This window comes from Podarcis liolepis, assembly GCF_965112155.1.
Source record: "Podarcis liolepis genome assembly, chromosome: 3".
NCBI lineage: Eukaryota > Metazoa > Chordata > Lepidosauria > Squamata > Lacertidae > Podarcis > Podarcis liolepis.
The window spans coordinates 62,668,572-62,683,767 of record NC_139557.1 but is presented as its reverse complement, the minus strand read 5'-3'; the positions used below and the strand labels follow the sequence as shown (position 1 = coordinate 62,683,767).

General features: G+C 40.5%; 1 protein-coding gene across 6 annotated transcripts in view; it reads left to right on the top strand.

Annotated features, from left to right (window-relative positions):
• The window catches only part of MAP3K5 (mitogen-activated protein kinase kinase kinase 5), a 97,648-nt gene that overhangs the window by 19,271 nt on the left and 63,181 nt on the right, over positions 1–15,196 (top strand). For all 6 annotated transcript variants that reach the window (XR_014524828.1, XR_014524829.1, XR_014524830.1 and 3 more), the window contains exons 2-3: positions 7,901–8,040; positions 10,916–10,939. Coding sequence is in view for 2 of the 6 variants with exons in the window: in XM_083498045.1 (XP_083354171.1) it covers positions 7,901–8,040; positions 10,916–10,939 (164 nt within the window). In the remaining 4 variants the exon portion in view is untranslated. The remainder of the gene's footprint in view (positions 1–7,900; positions 8,041–10,915; positions 10,940–15,196) is intronic.

Genomic DNA, 15,196 nt, shown 5'->3' with positions numbered 1-15,196 from the left:
TGGATCAGGGGTCCCCAAACTAAGGCCCGCGGGCTGGATAAGGCCCGAGGGACTCGTTTATCTGGCCCGCGGCGACCTCCACCGCCCGCTTTTACCAGCGCTGCACTGCGTGGCTGCCCACTTCCGGGTCAGAGGAGCACCAGAAATAGCTTGTGCACATGCACAAGCATTATTTCTGGTGCACATCCGGGTTGGAGGAGGCCCGTGCACATGTGCACAAGCTATTTCCGGAAATATCGTGTGCGCATGCATATGGGCACGTGCTCCCCCACCCTCTGGCTTGCCGCATGATCGGGGCTGGCGGTAAGTTTGCTGACCCCTGCTATAGATCCTCTCATATGTTACAGTCAGCAGGAAGACTCTCTTGGTAGTCTCATCACCCTTAGAAGTTGGGAGAGAGATGGGCCAGAAGAGGAGATTCCCTGTGGTGACTCCTAAGCTGTGAAATCCTTCCCCACAGAGGCACAACTGGCGCCTTCACTATTCATCTTTCTGTGAATACTGAAGATGCACTTCTGGCCTTTGACACATGAGACGTGTGTTTTCAGGGCCCAACCTATTCCTGTGATTAATTTAACAGTTTTTAATACTGAATTTTAGTTTGTTCTAATTCTCCCTGGAACCTGCTTGTGAAGAGCAGTTAATAAACAGTAATAGTAGTAGTAGTAGTAATAATAGTAATATAGATGCAAATGAAAGGAATGACTAATTAAAAAGCCAGTAGCTGAGACTCCAAATTAATTTTAAAAGAAAGGGACAGATAAAGAAATGACTGATTAAAAATCTGGTAGCTGGAAAACAGTTCAGTATTACTTTTCTAGCTCATACTGGAAAGTCAAGAGAGCAAAATCACCACAAGTACAGGAACGTAACACAGAAAATAACATTAAAAAATGGAAGAATCTACTTTCACTGCAACAATTTTGCCCTGGAAATGTTGCCTCTGGCTTTGTGTTGTGGAGAAATCTCAACTTGCTTCTACATGTCTGGTTTTACTGAGAACATTTCCCAAGGAAGGAAGAATAGGATGTGCATCAGTGTTGAAGACATTTTTGTTTCAGCAATTTTTTCTAACAGGATGAAAAGTCTCTAGGTGATCATTTTGTGTTGTTTTTAAACTTGAATATAGTTGTGTTTTGTACTGTTTTTAAAAAAATCATAATTGTTTTTATTATATGTTTGTAAATCCCCTTGAAATATGTATAAAAGGTGAGTCAGTAACTGGCCAAATAATAATAATAATAATAATAATAATAATAATAATAATAATAATAATTATTATTATTATTATTATTATTATTTAGGCAAGCCTTGGAATCCATCCTTTTAGAAAAGCACTGAGTTCCTTAGACACTAACAGGAAACCAGACATTACAAACCTAAGTACAAAGTTAGTACCTTGTTTTCTACCATTGACAAACCACAGTCAAGATGGTTGTCTGAAATATTGGAGATGGACTGAATTGTAGCACTCTTACCTCACATTCAAATTCCCAAATCATTTTTTCTCTTGGGAAAACTCAACTCCTTCAGTAAAAGCTAAACACCCCCCCCAAAAAAAATCTACCTCATCTGAATAACAAAGATTAATGAACTGAAACATAGGAACACTTGTTTGGCTCCAATAAGCAGGCAGCAGGCTTCCAGTGAGTGCTCCTCTCAGTAAAGATAGCTACTGTATTGTGTTTGCCTTTGTGGGAAGGAAGAGGAAGTAACTGCCCCTCCCTTAGCACTCTTAACACCCAAAAGTAACAGGTAGCCAATGGGCTTTGTGGATTCTAAATGCAGGGGTTGGACAGGGACAAACAGACCCAGGTAGCTACACTCACATGGTGATACCCTGTTGCCTTGTTAGCTAGTTGCTTCAATTCAAGTTGATTTTTAATTTTGAGAACAAATCAAACTGAGTGATGCAGTCACCTTTAATGGTATTTCTGCTTCCCATGACCCTTCAGCAATAATCTCATACTGGTGGAACTGCTCCTGTGTGATTTGATCAGTTTGTTATTGCTTTCCTACCCCTGATGAATATTTCACATACATGCTAGGTTTATAAGAAACTTCAGCACTTCCTGAGCTAGTAGGTGGTAGCTGCAATTATCATATGAATACCAGTAATACCATGTCTAAATCTTGTTGCAGTGCTCATAGATATAATCTGAAGTGCCTTATAACTTTTAAGCACTGATTCCTAGAGTGATGCAAAGACCACAAAGGCACTTATTGAAAGACTTCTTACAAGCATTCTTAACTCTGGTTCTCATTGGGCTTTAAACAAAAATAGACCTCACTTATATTGCCAATTGCCCAAGCCAAACATGTGAAGCATCCTCTGTGGGTTCCCCCTTTTTAATTTCTTCTTCATGCTCATGTCTGTATTTCACTGGCTTTCTTGTTTTTAGTGTTATTTGTATTGCTCAGCTGAGTTTCCTCATAACAAAGGTTTTATTTGTTAATAAATAAAAGAGATACTGTAGTCTGGTTGGATAATTCCAATGATACTGTGGACCAGCCTTACAGTTCTCAGTGTTCTTTCTTAAGTATTTGTACTATACATAAGCGGTTTGTTTAAAAGAAAAATCAACCTGAACGCTTCTGTAGATAAACTTCTAGGAATGGGATTTATAACCCCCACCCCCTGAGAAGTATATCTTTTTCATTGTCAGTATATCTGATAGGCCATGTGAAGGTCTAGATTTAGGTTTGTTAATCATTGCTCACATTTGACCTTGTGAAGTATGTAGAGCCCAGTAGGCAGTGAATTAGGCAAGCTGTTTAGTATCTCATTTCTTTCTGTTTCAGGTGTAGTTGCTTCAACTCTAGACATCACTATGATTGATAAAGCTGTGCCTGTTTGTTTTAATGATGGGTGTCGGTGGAAATGGAACTTAATAGACATACAGCTGTTACTTTTTGTCTTCCTGTCTCTATCTATTCTGCTCTTTTATCAAACCGTTGGATCTGCTTGGTATACCACAAATGGGTAACAGATTTATTGTGTTTGCTAAAGGACTACAGTGAAAAGAAATGCATCATTAGCCCCCTTTCAGTTTCAAGGGGCTAATGTTCTGCTAATCACCTTTCACCACAGAGCCCAACTAGAGGGAAAGTGGAGAAATATTTGATTGCATTAGCATGAGAAGCTGTCCTATCAATACTACCAGAAAATCCATGATGTAGCTCAATTGGAAATTGGTCTGGCTCATTTATAGATCCAGTTCATTTGTCCTGTATGAAATTAAATGAAATCCCTTAGGAGGCAAACAGGAGTGTATAGTTAAATGGGAAGTAATCATTTGGTTCTTGGGCTGCTTACATGGCAAAGAACAATGAGAGCACTTCAACTTCGGTAATTCACCTTAGTGATTAATAGTATTGATTTAAGCTAAGTGCAAAGTTCGTCATAGTGGGTGTTCACCCTTCTTACTACAGCGTTTATCATATTATATAATATGATAGAAAACAGTGGCCATCGGTGCATAGAATTGGGCTGTAAGCTTTATGTTCTGAAATCCATTCAAGGCATATTTAAGAACATAAGTCCTCAGACCAAAGGCCTATCTAGTCCAGCATCCTGTTCTCACAGTGGCCAATCACTGGCTACCAGTGGCCAACCAGTATGGGAAAATCCACAAGCTGGACATGAATGCAACAGCCCCATCCCCACTTGTATTCCCCAACAACTACCATTCAGAGGCATACTGCCTCCAGTATTGGAGGTGGTATACAGCTGTCAGGGCTAGTAGCCATTGATAGCTTGCTCCTCCATGAATTTGTCTTGTACCCCTACAGTTTGTGGTAGTGAGTTCCATAATGTAATGACTTTTATTTATTTATTTTGCTGTGAAGTACATCCTCTCATCTGAGAGAACTTGAGGGAATTTATGTGATCTTCCCCTGAGTTTTTATTTACAAGACTGCTGTAAAAACAAAACACAAAATTATTCATGATTGTGGTGTTATCTCCTAAGAGACGTGGGCTGCTATCTCATGAACATCTACCTACAAATAATCTTGACTGGGCCCACTGTAACTTAATTCTGAGTAAAGATGCATAGAATTGTTCACAGTGTCTATACAAAAGACTAAAACCTTAAGCCAGAATGAAGCCAGTCTCCTTGTTTCTTATAACCTACCCCTTCCTCTCACAGAACCCTATGGTGGTTAACATTGAAAAAATACATCATTTAAAGCAGAACGCTACAAAAGGCAGCAGAAAATAATAATAATCAACATGCATTGAAGGAATATTTTGCCCAATGTGGGGTTTGAACCACAAATCTGAGATTAAGAGTCTTATGCTCTACCAACTGTTATATTTCAGGCTCTTGCTGTTACCTTAGTTTTATTTATTTATTTATTTATTTATTTATTTATTTATTTATTACAACAATTTAAATACTGCTTAACACTTTAGTCTGTGCATGGTGTAAAGTCAGGTTAAAAAGACACTACAAAGATAAAACCAGTTAAAACTAACTAGAAAAATAAGAAAACATACTTAAATGCCTGATGAAATAGGACTTCACTATGTGAAGTTCAACAGGGAGATGGTCTACAGAATTGGGCCCACAATACTGAATGCATGGCTCTTGGTGGATACAAGCTGTGCGTACAAATGAACATAAAGTTTAGGTTATATGAGTTTTTAAAATTAACCCATTAATTAAATTTGCGTATGGTTAAAAACAGTATTTCAGAAGCAAGAAATATAGTTTTCAAATGATGTGTTCATGTGTTGTGTCAAATCTTCCTAGAAGATCCATCTTATGTGGGAGAACAGGGGAGATGCCTCTTAGTGTTTGCCATCTGCAGTTTTTATAAGCCCTGGTATTAAAAAGGTATAAATGAACTGGTTATTAGGGTGCACTCTTCAGTCAATTAAATGTTTGAGGGTTGTTTTTTTAAAAAATAATTACTTAATCTAACAAGTGTTACTAATGACACTTTACTTTCTACTCTTGAATTGTCAGTAGAAGTGTCTCTAACTTTATAGATAGAAATAGTGTTGGAAACAAAATATTACTCTATTTTTAACAACTGAAAATATCCATTTGCTTTTTAGATTCTGATAAACTCTTTACAGATTCTCCCCCACTTTTTTCCTTTGAAAAATCAGCACAATCTACTGAATGGTTAGGGGAAGGAAGTGTTGTGGGTGAGAAAGACAGATGGCATGTTCACGAGAAAAGACACATCTTCTATGTTGCCTTTTTATGATGCTGTAGAAGCAGAAGGTTGCTTGCTTTAATAATAACACAAAGCTAGCTATGTTACTAAGGAGAATTATGGCACTGAGGCTTATGCAGTAAATGTGAATGGATAGTACAGGTTTGTGGTAGATAGCCTACCGAGAGACAACACCTTTCACTATTTTAAAACCAACCAGTCCTGTAACGTGAGTGTGGCCACACAAGAGAATCCAAGATACTTCTAATGTTGCTCTTTGTGAATTCATTTCTGGTGAAGCTGATGGACTGATAGGAGTGCAGCTAGAGAGACCACTTATGCCTTGCTAAAAAGGAGAACACGTATCACGAAAAAAGCAAATGCAGATTTAGAAGTAATTACTATAATGTAAAGAGAAATACAATACATATGGTATAAGAACACAAGGAGAGCCTTCTGGATCAGGCCAGTAGCCAATTTGGTCCAGCACCCTGTCCTCACAGTGGCCAACCAGATGCCCATGGGAAGCCCAGAAGCAGGACCCAAGCATAAGAACACTCTTCCTCCTGCAGTTTTCAACAACTGGTACTCAGAAACTACTGTGGAGGCAGAAGTAGGAAGACTACTATCTAGAGCAGGGGTCAGCAACCTTTTTCAACTCTGGGCCAGTCCACTGTCCCTCAGACCATGTGGTGGGCCGGACTATATTTTGGAAAAAAATATGCCCCACAAATACCCAGAGATGCATATTATTATTATTTTTTTTTAAAGGGACACATTCTACTCATGTAACACACTGATTCCTGGACCATCTGCAGGCCAGATTGAGAAGGCGATTGGACTGCATGCAGCCCCCGGGCCTTAGCTTGCCTACCTCTGATCTGTAGTTACTTTCTCTGATAAAAGATCCCTCTGGATTAGTTTGTTGCTTTTGAGATGTGGAATCTTGCATTTAATTCAACTTTCTGAAATTTATGTAACTGTGAGGGATTAGCGGGATGACGAGGAGTGGTGGGAGGCACCAGCCAGGGAACTCCCAAGGGACACCCCAGAGGAGGGAGACTCAAAGCCAGGAGATTGGTGGTGGGACACTGACAAGAGGTCAGAGGGCAAAGAGTGGAGGGTGTTATTGGATGCTGAAGAGGCAGTGGGATTTAGTGAGCAAGGAGAGCCTGTGACAGGGAGTAGTTCAGACTCAGAGGCTGAAGCAGAGGAGGGGAGCCCCAGAGGCTGCAGAATAATCCCAGGAGTCTGTCTCCCAGGTGTTGTAAATGGCAACAAGCTCCCCTCCCTGCTTGTATCAAGGCCACACGGGATGATGCATAGAGCGGAACAGAGATTAAAGGTACCCCTACAGCAGTTTGAGGCTGCTTGGGAAACATCTGGCAGAGGAGGAGCCTTAGAGGGGGTTGAAGGCAGGGACCATCAGTCCTGGCCACTGCTCCATAGGGGCAGTACTTGTGGGAAGTGTTGCTGAGTTGTATGCTGTTTCTTTTAATAAAGAGTTAACTTCACTGACAAACTCTGCTTCTTACTTTCTGACCTGCTCTTGACTCCAGCCCTGACAGCAGCTCTTCATAAATAAGTTGTAAACTTTAAGCAAGGATACAAATCATGACTCTAAAGTGATGAATATGTCTCCTTATCATTTAATATTACTCCTACATATTGCTTGCAATTTACACTGTATGGATGGTGTAAATTATCAGATCACCAAAGGAGAGGAGGATGGCTAAAGGGTTCCAGAGTTCTAGGATGTTTAATTTATAAATATCTAATCCAAGAAACATTTCAGTTCTCCAGGATGAGAACTTGCATGTAACCAATCACAAAAATGTTCTAGGAAAGGGAAAAAAATTGTATTTTGGTATATCAGACTGTGTTCTGGTAAATTTTAAAACTCATTGAAAGTTATTCAAAGGCAGACAAGTTTTTCTGAAATGTGATTTGCCTCTATCATTGATCTTTCCCTGCAATGTGAAATTGCACAGAGTGTTCGTTCTAAGGTTTTACTCTTTTTTCATGCATCGGAAGGATGATGCCCAGGAAGCCAGGCCAGTTCTGTATGTGAACTGTCTGCACACCTTATGGCATGTCCCAGAATATTCTTTAATGCACAGGGTTCTTTGGTAGATGAGGTGATGTGGAACGACTTTAAAAAAAATGATTTGACTTTATTTTATGTGGAAGCATTACGTGGAATCTGGTAGACCATGGAGCGAAATACTGTGAACAGCCAGGAATCTAATGGCTCTGTTAACGGAAAGTTATAAAAGCCGCATAATGCTTTCCTGTTGTATGAGAACACTTTAAAGGTGGAACCCATAAATGCAAAATATTAGAATTGTCCATAGCTCCCAGATGTGCTGCCAGTGCTGCAATGAGGAACCACTACTAGAAGAGTCCTCAAGATTCAGTTATTTAGTTATTTCAAAGAGGAAATCCCTCCTCTTCTGCCATTTCCCCTTAAAGTACAGCCTTCTTGGAACAAAAGCTTAGATCTGTTGTTCCACAGCAAAAAAATGTTGCAAGTTCTTTTTCATTTCATCACTGTAGTTCATTTTCTAGTTACTGGTTTTGGAATTGGCTTTAAAAACAACTTCTGTTCTCCAGGACAGCAGCTACCTTTGATGGTTGCTGAGAAAAGCCATCAGGTTAATTGAAAATATATTTCCAGTGCTGGAATTTTAAAACTAAGACTGACAAGCATATCTTTTGCTCTTCCTTGCAGACATTGCAGTGGTGGAGATGAGTGATGCTTTCCGTCAGCCCTCCCTCTTCTATCACCTGGGAGTCCGAGAGAGTTTCAGCATGGCCAACAATATTATCCTCTACTGTGATACAAATGCAGACTCTCTGCAGTCATTGAAGGTAAGTGATTCTCTTGTAGCTTGAAAAGATTGAGGTGGGAGGGGACCTGAGAATTTCAGAGAAGTGTCTTATTGCATTGAGCTAAAGTCCTCTATGCTTACTCAATTCTCAGTTTTATTTGTCATCATCATTTCTTAGCAGCTGGAAAGGAAAACACAATCAGATGCCAAACATACAGGGTCAGTGTGGTGTGGTACTTAGAGTGCCGAACTAGGACCTGGGAGACCAGGTTTCAAATCCCTATTTGGCCATGAAGCTCACTGGGTGACCTTGGGCCAGTCACTGCCTCTCGGCTTAGCCTAGCTCACAGGGTAGTCATTTACAAATAAAAAATACTATGCTAAGGGAACCACAAAACGTCTTTCCACTTACTCTTGCTTGCTGTCAAACTGCTTCAAAGCTCAGTGTGAAAGAAACCTGGAACAGAGGTTTTGGAAATCTCAGTAAACACCCAAAAGGTATTCCACGTCTACTTCACTCCACCGTGGCTGATTTTCCTGTTGCATTAAAGTAATGTTTTAAAATTCTTGTATTCCTCCTCCGCCTGTCCGTTCACCTGTCCCGCTCTTTTTGCTCGCATTGATTCCCTGTTGCTCTTTGCACCTTAAATGTTCGAAGGGCAGAGCGGCAAGAACTGACGGGTGGGACATGTTGAAGAACAAATAAAAAAATGAAATTAACTAGCCCACAGAGACTCTAGTTCAGACATACCCACAGAGTTGGAAGGAACCCAGTATGTCATTCCTGTGACAGGATATCCTAAAGCATCCAAGACGGATGCCCATCCAGTATATGCTGGTAAATTCAAGGGAGAAAATAGCAGTACTTCCCTAGGCAGAACAATTCATTGTTGCACTGTAATTACAGTTAGGGAGTTTTTCCTAGTATCAACCTCATCGTACTACCCTAGCAAATTAAAACTACAGAATTATGGAGGGCAAGCCTGAGTGTGATGAGAGTGCTTGTACTATCTGAGCCCATGGGGGTCTGATCCTGCACAATGCATTCCACATTAGCCTTACTACAGGTAGTTGACTTAATTTGACAGCGTATGGCATTCAGTTCTTGGAATTGCAGGAAGTAATGACTGAGACACTGCTTTTACTACCCCACAGCTGGTTCTCCCATTCCACCCCCACCCCGCACCCCACAACTGGTCTCACTTCCTGTTTCAGAAACCTGTGGTCAAAAAACAAAATTGAAACAGCAGCTGATGCAAATATATGTAAACATACATACACCTTGTGATATATAGGAGCAGCAAACACAGAATTGAATCAGTATGGGATTCTGAGGTGTATCAGGCTGCCGGTAAAGATTTGACTTTCTGAAAAGGACTTTGGGGCTTGGTTGTGTTGGAATTATTACTGGGGTGTTTGTGGGTGGGTGTGAGGAGGGGATTGTTGGTTGTTATGAGTGGGTTTTCCTTGTTGATTTTTCTGTACAGTCATAACTCGGGTTGAATACGCTTCGAGTTGAGCGCATTTGAGTTGCGCTCCTCGGCAACCTGGAAGTAACGGAGTGCGTTATTCCGAGTTTCGCCGCATGTGCAGACGCTCAAAATGATGTCACGCGCTTGTGCAGAAGCGGCGAAAAGCAACACGTGTGTGCGCAGACGTGCCGTCGCTAGTTACGTTTACTTCTCGATGCGAACGGGGCTCCGGAACGGATCCCGTTCGTATCTAGAGGTACCACTGTATTTGAAATATTACTCCTGTATTTTGGTTTGTTAGCTGTCTTGATTTGTCTGGGAAGTAGGTGGGATAGAACTGTTTAAATAAAAGTGAACAAAATCAGTTCTAACCACAACTCTTCCCTTCACAACCATATACCTTATCTTACTTCAGGCCTACAAATACTAAGCTGATTGGACTTTCGAACAGATGAAGTTATGTAGCTAACCTGTGGTTTTCTCACATCCCTTCTGTTGTGTCATTCAGAAATAGTGTGGAGCATCTGGATGTTTTTAAGTCCTTCCTTGCAGTCAATTCAAAGGCGTGTCCATGGCAACTGACAGCACAGCAAGATATGCATAATGATAACTGATGAATATGAGTTTCCCAATAATAGCAACTAGTATTTAATATATTGGATAAAAATAGTTGTTAAGTAGCTGTGCCGGCGCAAATCTTCATAATGGACATTGTAATGGATTTATTAACAAATAACCTTGGTTGGCATATTGTTGCAAATTCAACTGCTATCTTGCTAACAGGAATTGGTAACATTTGCCCAGTTTTGTATCTAAGGTTGCCACAATTCTTTACTCCTGCACACTCAGCAACAGTCTGACATGTAGCATTATTAATCAGATCGATCAATCGATCTACTACTTAATGCCAAAAAAGGCTTCTGAATGGTTTATAAAATTACATTACATAACATGGTTAAAATGTACAGCATTTAAAACGTAGAGTAAGACCATTCCATGAAAACAGCACGGCAGTTAAAACAGGAGACTTAGGTCAAGAGAATGCCTTTGTAAACAGGTGTGCCTTCAAAAAACAGTGGAATGCCAGTACAGATGGGGCTCTCATATGTCAGACGCTGGTGCTAACATTGAAAAAGCCTGCCTTCAAGTTACCACCAGTCCATAAACCAGAATGGTGAATCTTTTCCTGTCCCTTTTATCTTCATGTTAGGGAAAGCGTCACTTTTTAATCTCTGTGGTCTAGGCTACTGTTAAAGGCACAAGAGAAGGTTCAGTAACTTTATCTCTTGCATTCAATACAAAGGGAATTTCTCCCTAGGCAGTGGAATCCCATAAAATAAATGCAAAATTCCAAGGACAAGCATAATGGCATTCAGGTCCAAAGTTCTGTATTAGTTATCATCTGCAATTTATACAATTGATATCTATCTTTTTTCTTTATAGGAAATTATTTGCCAGAAGAATAATGTAAGTATGTTTTTCAAAAATAGTAAATTGTGGTATGAATTGCCCTGTGACTTAGCTGAAGGTTTAAAAGTATGCCACTCAGTTTTCTCTGATACACCTATTCCATATATCTCTGTTACTTAGGTCAAAATGCCTGAATTTCCAGCAGCAAATACTAGAAATCACATTAATTAACCTGTTGCTAGTGCCATGTTTACCATTTCACATTGTCTTTACCAGGTTTTCTACAATTTGTCTCTTTTCCCTTCACACAAGCAAACTTCCTTGATTCTTACCCCCATGCATTCCCTTCTCTCATTCCTACTCTTATTTCTTCCCTTTGGCTTGATTTTAAGCAAGTTGCTTTCCTTTTCCTGCTTTTGGAAACTGTACAGATAGATAAGCTTCCTGCTTTTACAAATGCCCAGGACTGATAAACTGCATTTAGCCCACAATTCCCATACAACATCCTCATGACACAAGGAAAGCTCTTATGATCAGACTAGAGGCTCATATAGTCTAGCATTTGGTTTCTTATGGTTGTAATCCGAACATCAGATGCTTCCAGGAAGCCACAAGCAGGTTGTTGCCATTTGTCCCTCAACTTCTGAGATTCAGAGGTGGACCTCTAACTATACAACTGTTGACTGCTCACCTAGCCTAAGGCTTGTCTTGAGTCTTTTTAGGATTCAGCAATTTGTTGTTGGAGCAGAATGTGGAAAGTCAAGTTAATTTGGGGACGTGGCAGAAGAATTGCTGGCAGGCTGCTTTAAAATAGTGCACAAAACCATATAGGATTGTGGAGAGCGGTTCTACTTTCAATGAGAAGAGTGGTGAAAAGGGGGTTATAGCAATGACAATTTTAATCTGTTTTAATATTTTAACCTTTGTATGTTTGTAAGCATGGTTGTTAACTTTTATTGTTTTACCTTTCTGTAAACCACTTTGGGGTTTTTTGTTTTTACAATTGAGCGGTGTATAAATTTTATCAATCAAACAAACAACAACAGGGAAACATTTGTTCCTCAGCTTTTCAGAATAACCATTTGCCAGCTGAATATGGTTTTCTTTCATATTTGCCTCAAACTGTTGGAACTTATTAGGAGGAAGGAAGCTGGCCTTGTGGGTTTTCTCCTTTGGTTGGCATCACAATTATCTAAACTGTTCCGTTTGTCAGATGGGACAGTCCTCCTTCTCCTCCCCTTGTGTGATGTTCAGGGGGATCTCTCAACCCCCTCACCTAGCCAGTATTGGGGAGAAAGGGAGGGGAGCCCTGTTGTGTGAGGAGCAGTCCTTCTACAAGACTTTGACTGGCGGGACTCATTGGGTGAGTGCATTCCCAAAACACTTTATAGACAGCTGCAATCATGCAAAGGAGGAACAGTAGGGAAGATGGACAGGATATTTTTGTTTTTATTCTATATATTTTGTGGCTACATCAGGAACCGGAAATGTGTTTCAAAGAGATTATATTTTAGAAACAAGACACAGGAGGCTTCTGGATATTTCCATTATGCAGACAGGTCTTTCGATATTGAAGTGTTGTGTGCTGTTGACACCTTAATATGCTCTATCTCGCATTAACAGGTTAAACTGGTATCCTCTGGACGCCTGTCATAAATCTCTATAATGCAAAGTAGGGTAACCTGCCATATTCATATGTTGCTGATCTCCAAGTCCCACCACTCCCAGGGATGATGGTAGTTGGGGTTCAACAAGAGCTAGAAGAGCATAGGTTCCCCATTCGTGTTTTTGAGGGGATCAGGTCAAAGTTGTTGACCTTTTTTTTAGGGAGGAAAGTCCCATTTTTTGGGGGGGGTACAACTCAAATTTGTTGAGCTGTTTTTCTGGAGGACAATGTCAACATTGAGTAAAGGTGTAAGGGGAAAAGTCGCTCACCAAAAAAATCGCTAAGGAAACAATCTGCCTCACAGATGGTTCCACTGATCATGCGAAAATGGAGGCTGGGGCGAGGGGCTGGGGCAGGATGCTCTTATGCCAATGCAAAGTAAAAGGAGCCCACAATTGACCAGAACCTCCTGGGGATCAACCTGTCGATCCCGATTGACCTGTTGGACACCCCTGCCCCAGTGGAAAGCTGTTCAAGGGTCACATTTTAGACATGCAATCATGCACCTTTAAAACACATACACCAAGAGCGATTTCCTGTGGAAACAAAGTCATGTTTTAATTCTTAGTAATTCCACTCAGGTTTCACCTCCTTGAGAATTTCTTTTTTTAAAAAAAACCAACAAGGTTTGTAGTTTAAATTTTTAAAAAGCTCTTCAGCAGCCTTTATCATGACTGTGCAAAAGGCACCAAGGACTCAGCAATCCCAGCAGAAGGCTGCAAATAAGGTCAGCACACAGCTGAACTGCAAGCATTGCAGTTATTTGAAGCCTCAAACTTCAAAATGCAATCACATCCTGAATATTGCATGCATGAAATTGCATAATGTATGGACTGCTGTTTTCATATTTGCAAGAAACGCAAGTCTGCTTAGGACTGTGCCCCTTCTGTTTTGATTTTTGTGCAGCAGATATTTGTAATTTCACCACATCAAAGCTCTTAACCCTCTTAGCAACTCCCTGATGAAGAGCTGATGGTTGGAAGGGGATCCAGAGGGCTATATGAAATACAAGTGTGGGCGAGGTTTCTCAACCCTAGCTTATCATACTCAAAACAATTGTGAGAATTGCTCCACTAATGAAAGATGAGAAAGTTTGTCAACATTTCAATATCCTGCAAATGTGTGTTGGTCTTATTCCTATTAGATAGCAAGTTAGATAGCAAGCTGTCTATTTTTCTCCTTGTAAAAGTGGACTCTCTGCTGTATATTTGTATTAATCACAATATTAGCACATGTTGACTTGATCGCTGAAAATTATGTGAGAAATGGGCTTAATAGTATGCTCTAAATTTTGCCATCTGTTACAACTGTTTGAAAGGAAAATCCTGCAGAGAAGTACTTTCAACAATAAGTCTTACGCAATACAGTTATTATGGATGGCCTCTGAAAGAGACATAGCAAGGGCTGTAGAAAGGAGAACTGATTCATCACCGACTCATCACCACAGTAATATTGGCAATTTCGCTATCACACTAACCAAGCATAAGCATAAGTACTGGATGACGTAATAATGAATGCTGTGTGATTACCACCTTGTCGTGGTGTAGTGGTGACAGGCTCAATAATGAAAGTGTCATAGCTTCTCCAGAGCTGGCAGGATCTTTATAGCCAAGAGGAGTTGTAATTATTGCACAGAGAGGGAATATAGATAATACAACTGCTAGCTTTTTTATTTGGAAATAAGTCCCAATGTGGCTTAAGGAAACAGGACTTTGTAATTCCAGTCTTTTGCTATAAGTTCTCATTAGGGTTGTTCGTATTTCAGTAACAGAAACTAGATATCTTCTGAGATTTCCCTGTAATGTTCCCTACAGCAGTATAACACTGATAAGGACACCACCGTAGATATACTAAGAAGCTGATCTTACTCTGCTTGAGCTCTCTGACACCAAAATGAAGCTTCAACCATAATTTCTAAAATGTGAAAGCTCACAGTGTAGATGGGGGCACAGAGGGGCACATGCAAGCCCCACCCCACGTCCCCCTCAGTTCCTGGCCTTCCCTTTGTTATATGAAGGTGTGCAGGGGGCTTATTTGAGTAGAAGCCCCTATAGGCCTTCCACACACAGCATAGAGATGGTTGGGAATTGAGAACATAGGAAGGCTGAGGGCAGTGCTTGCATCAGTACCTGTGCTGCCCCCAATTCACAGAGAGGTTAGCCTGAATACTCAAAACACCTGAAAATGGCATTAACATCCATTGTAAATAACCTACCACCTGGACCTACTCAGTCATTAGAAGCCCACCTTGCTTGCCATCTGAAGTGTCATGGGTGATACAAGGTAGGGCTGTTTGAGTAGCTGTAAGTTGACTGAGAAATTCCCTCCTGAGGGAGGTACATTGAGCTTCGTTGTCACTAGGGAGGAGAGAACTACTTAAAACATGCCGTATTTTTCTGTGTATAAGACCCCTCCTTATGTGGGAAAGGAAGGGAAAGGAGATTGTTAGCCGCTTTGAGGGTAGTGATAAAGCGGGATATCAAATCCAAACTCTTATTCTTCTTCCCCCATGTATAAGACACCCCCTGTTTTGGGGGACTCCAAATTAAGAAAACACCCTTCAGCACTACCCATGTATACAACGAGCCCTAATTTTAAGCCAAATTTTTTGGTTTAAAAAGCTAGCCTTATACACAGAAAAATACGGT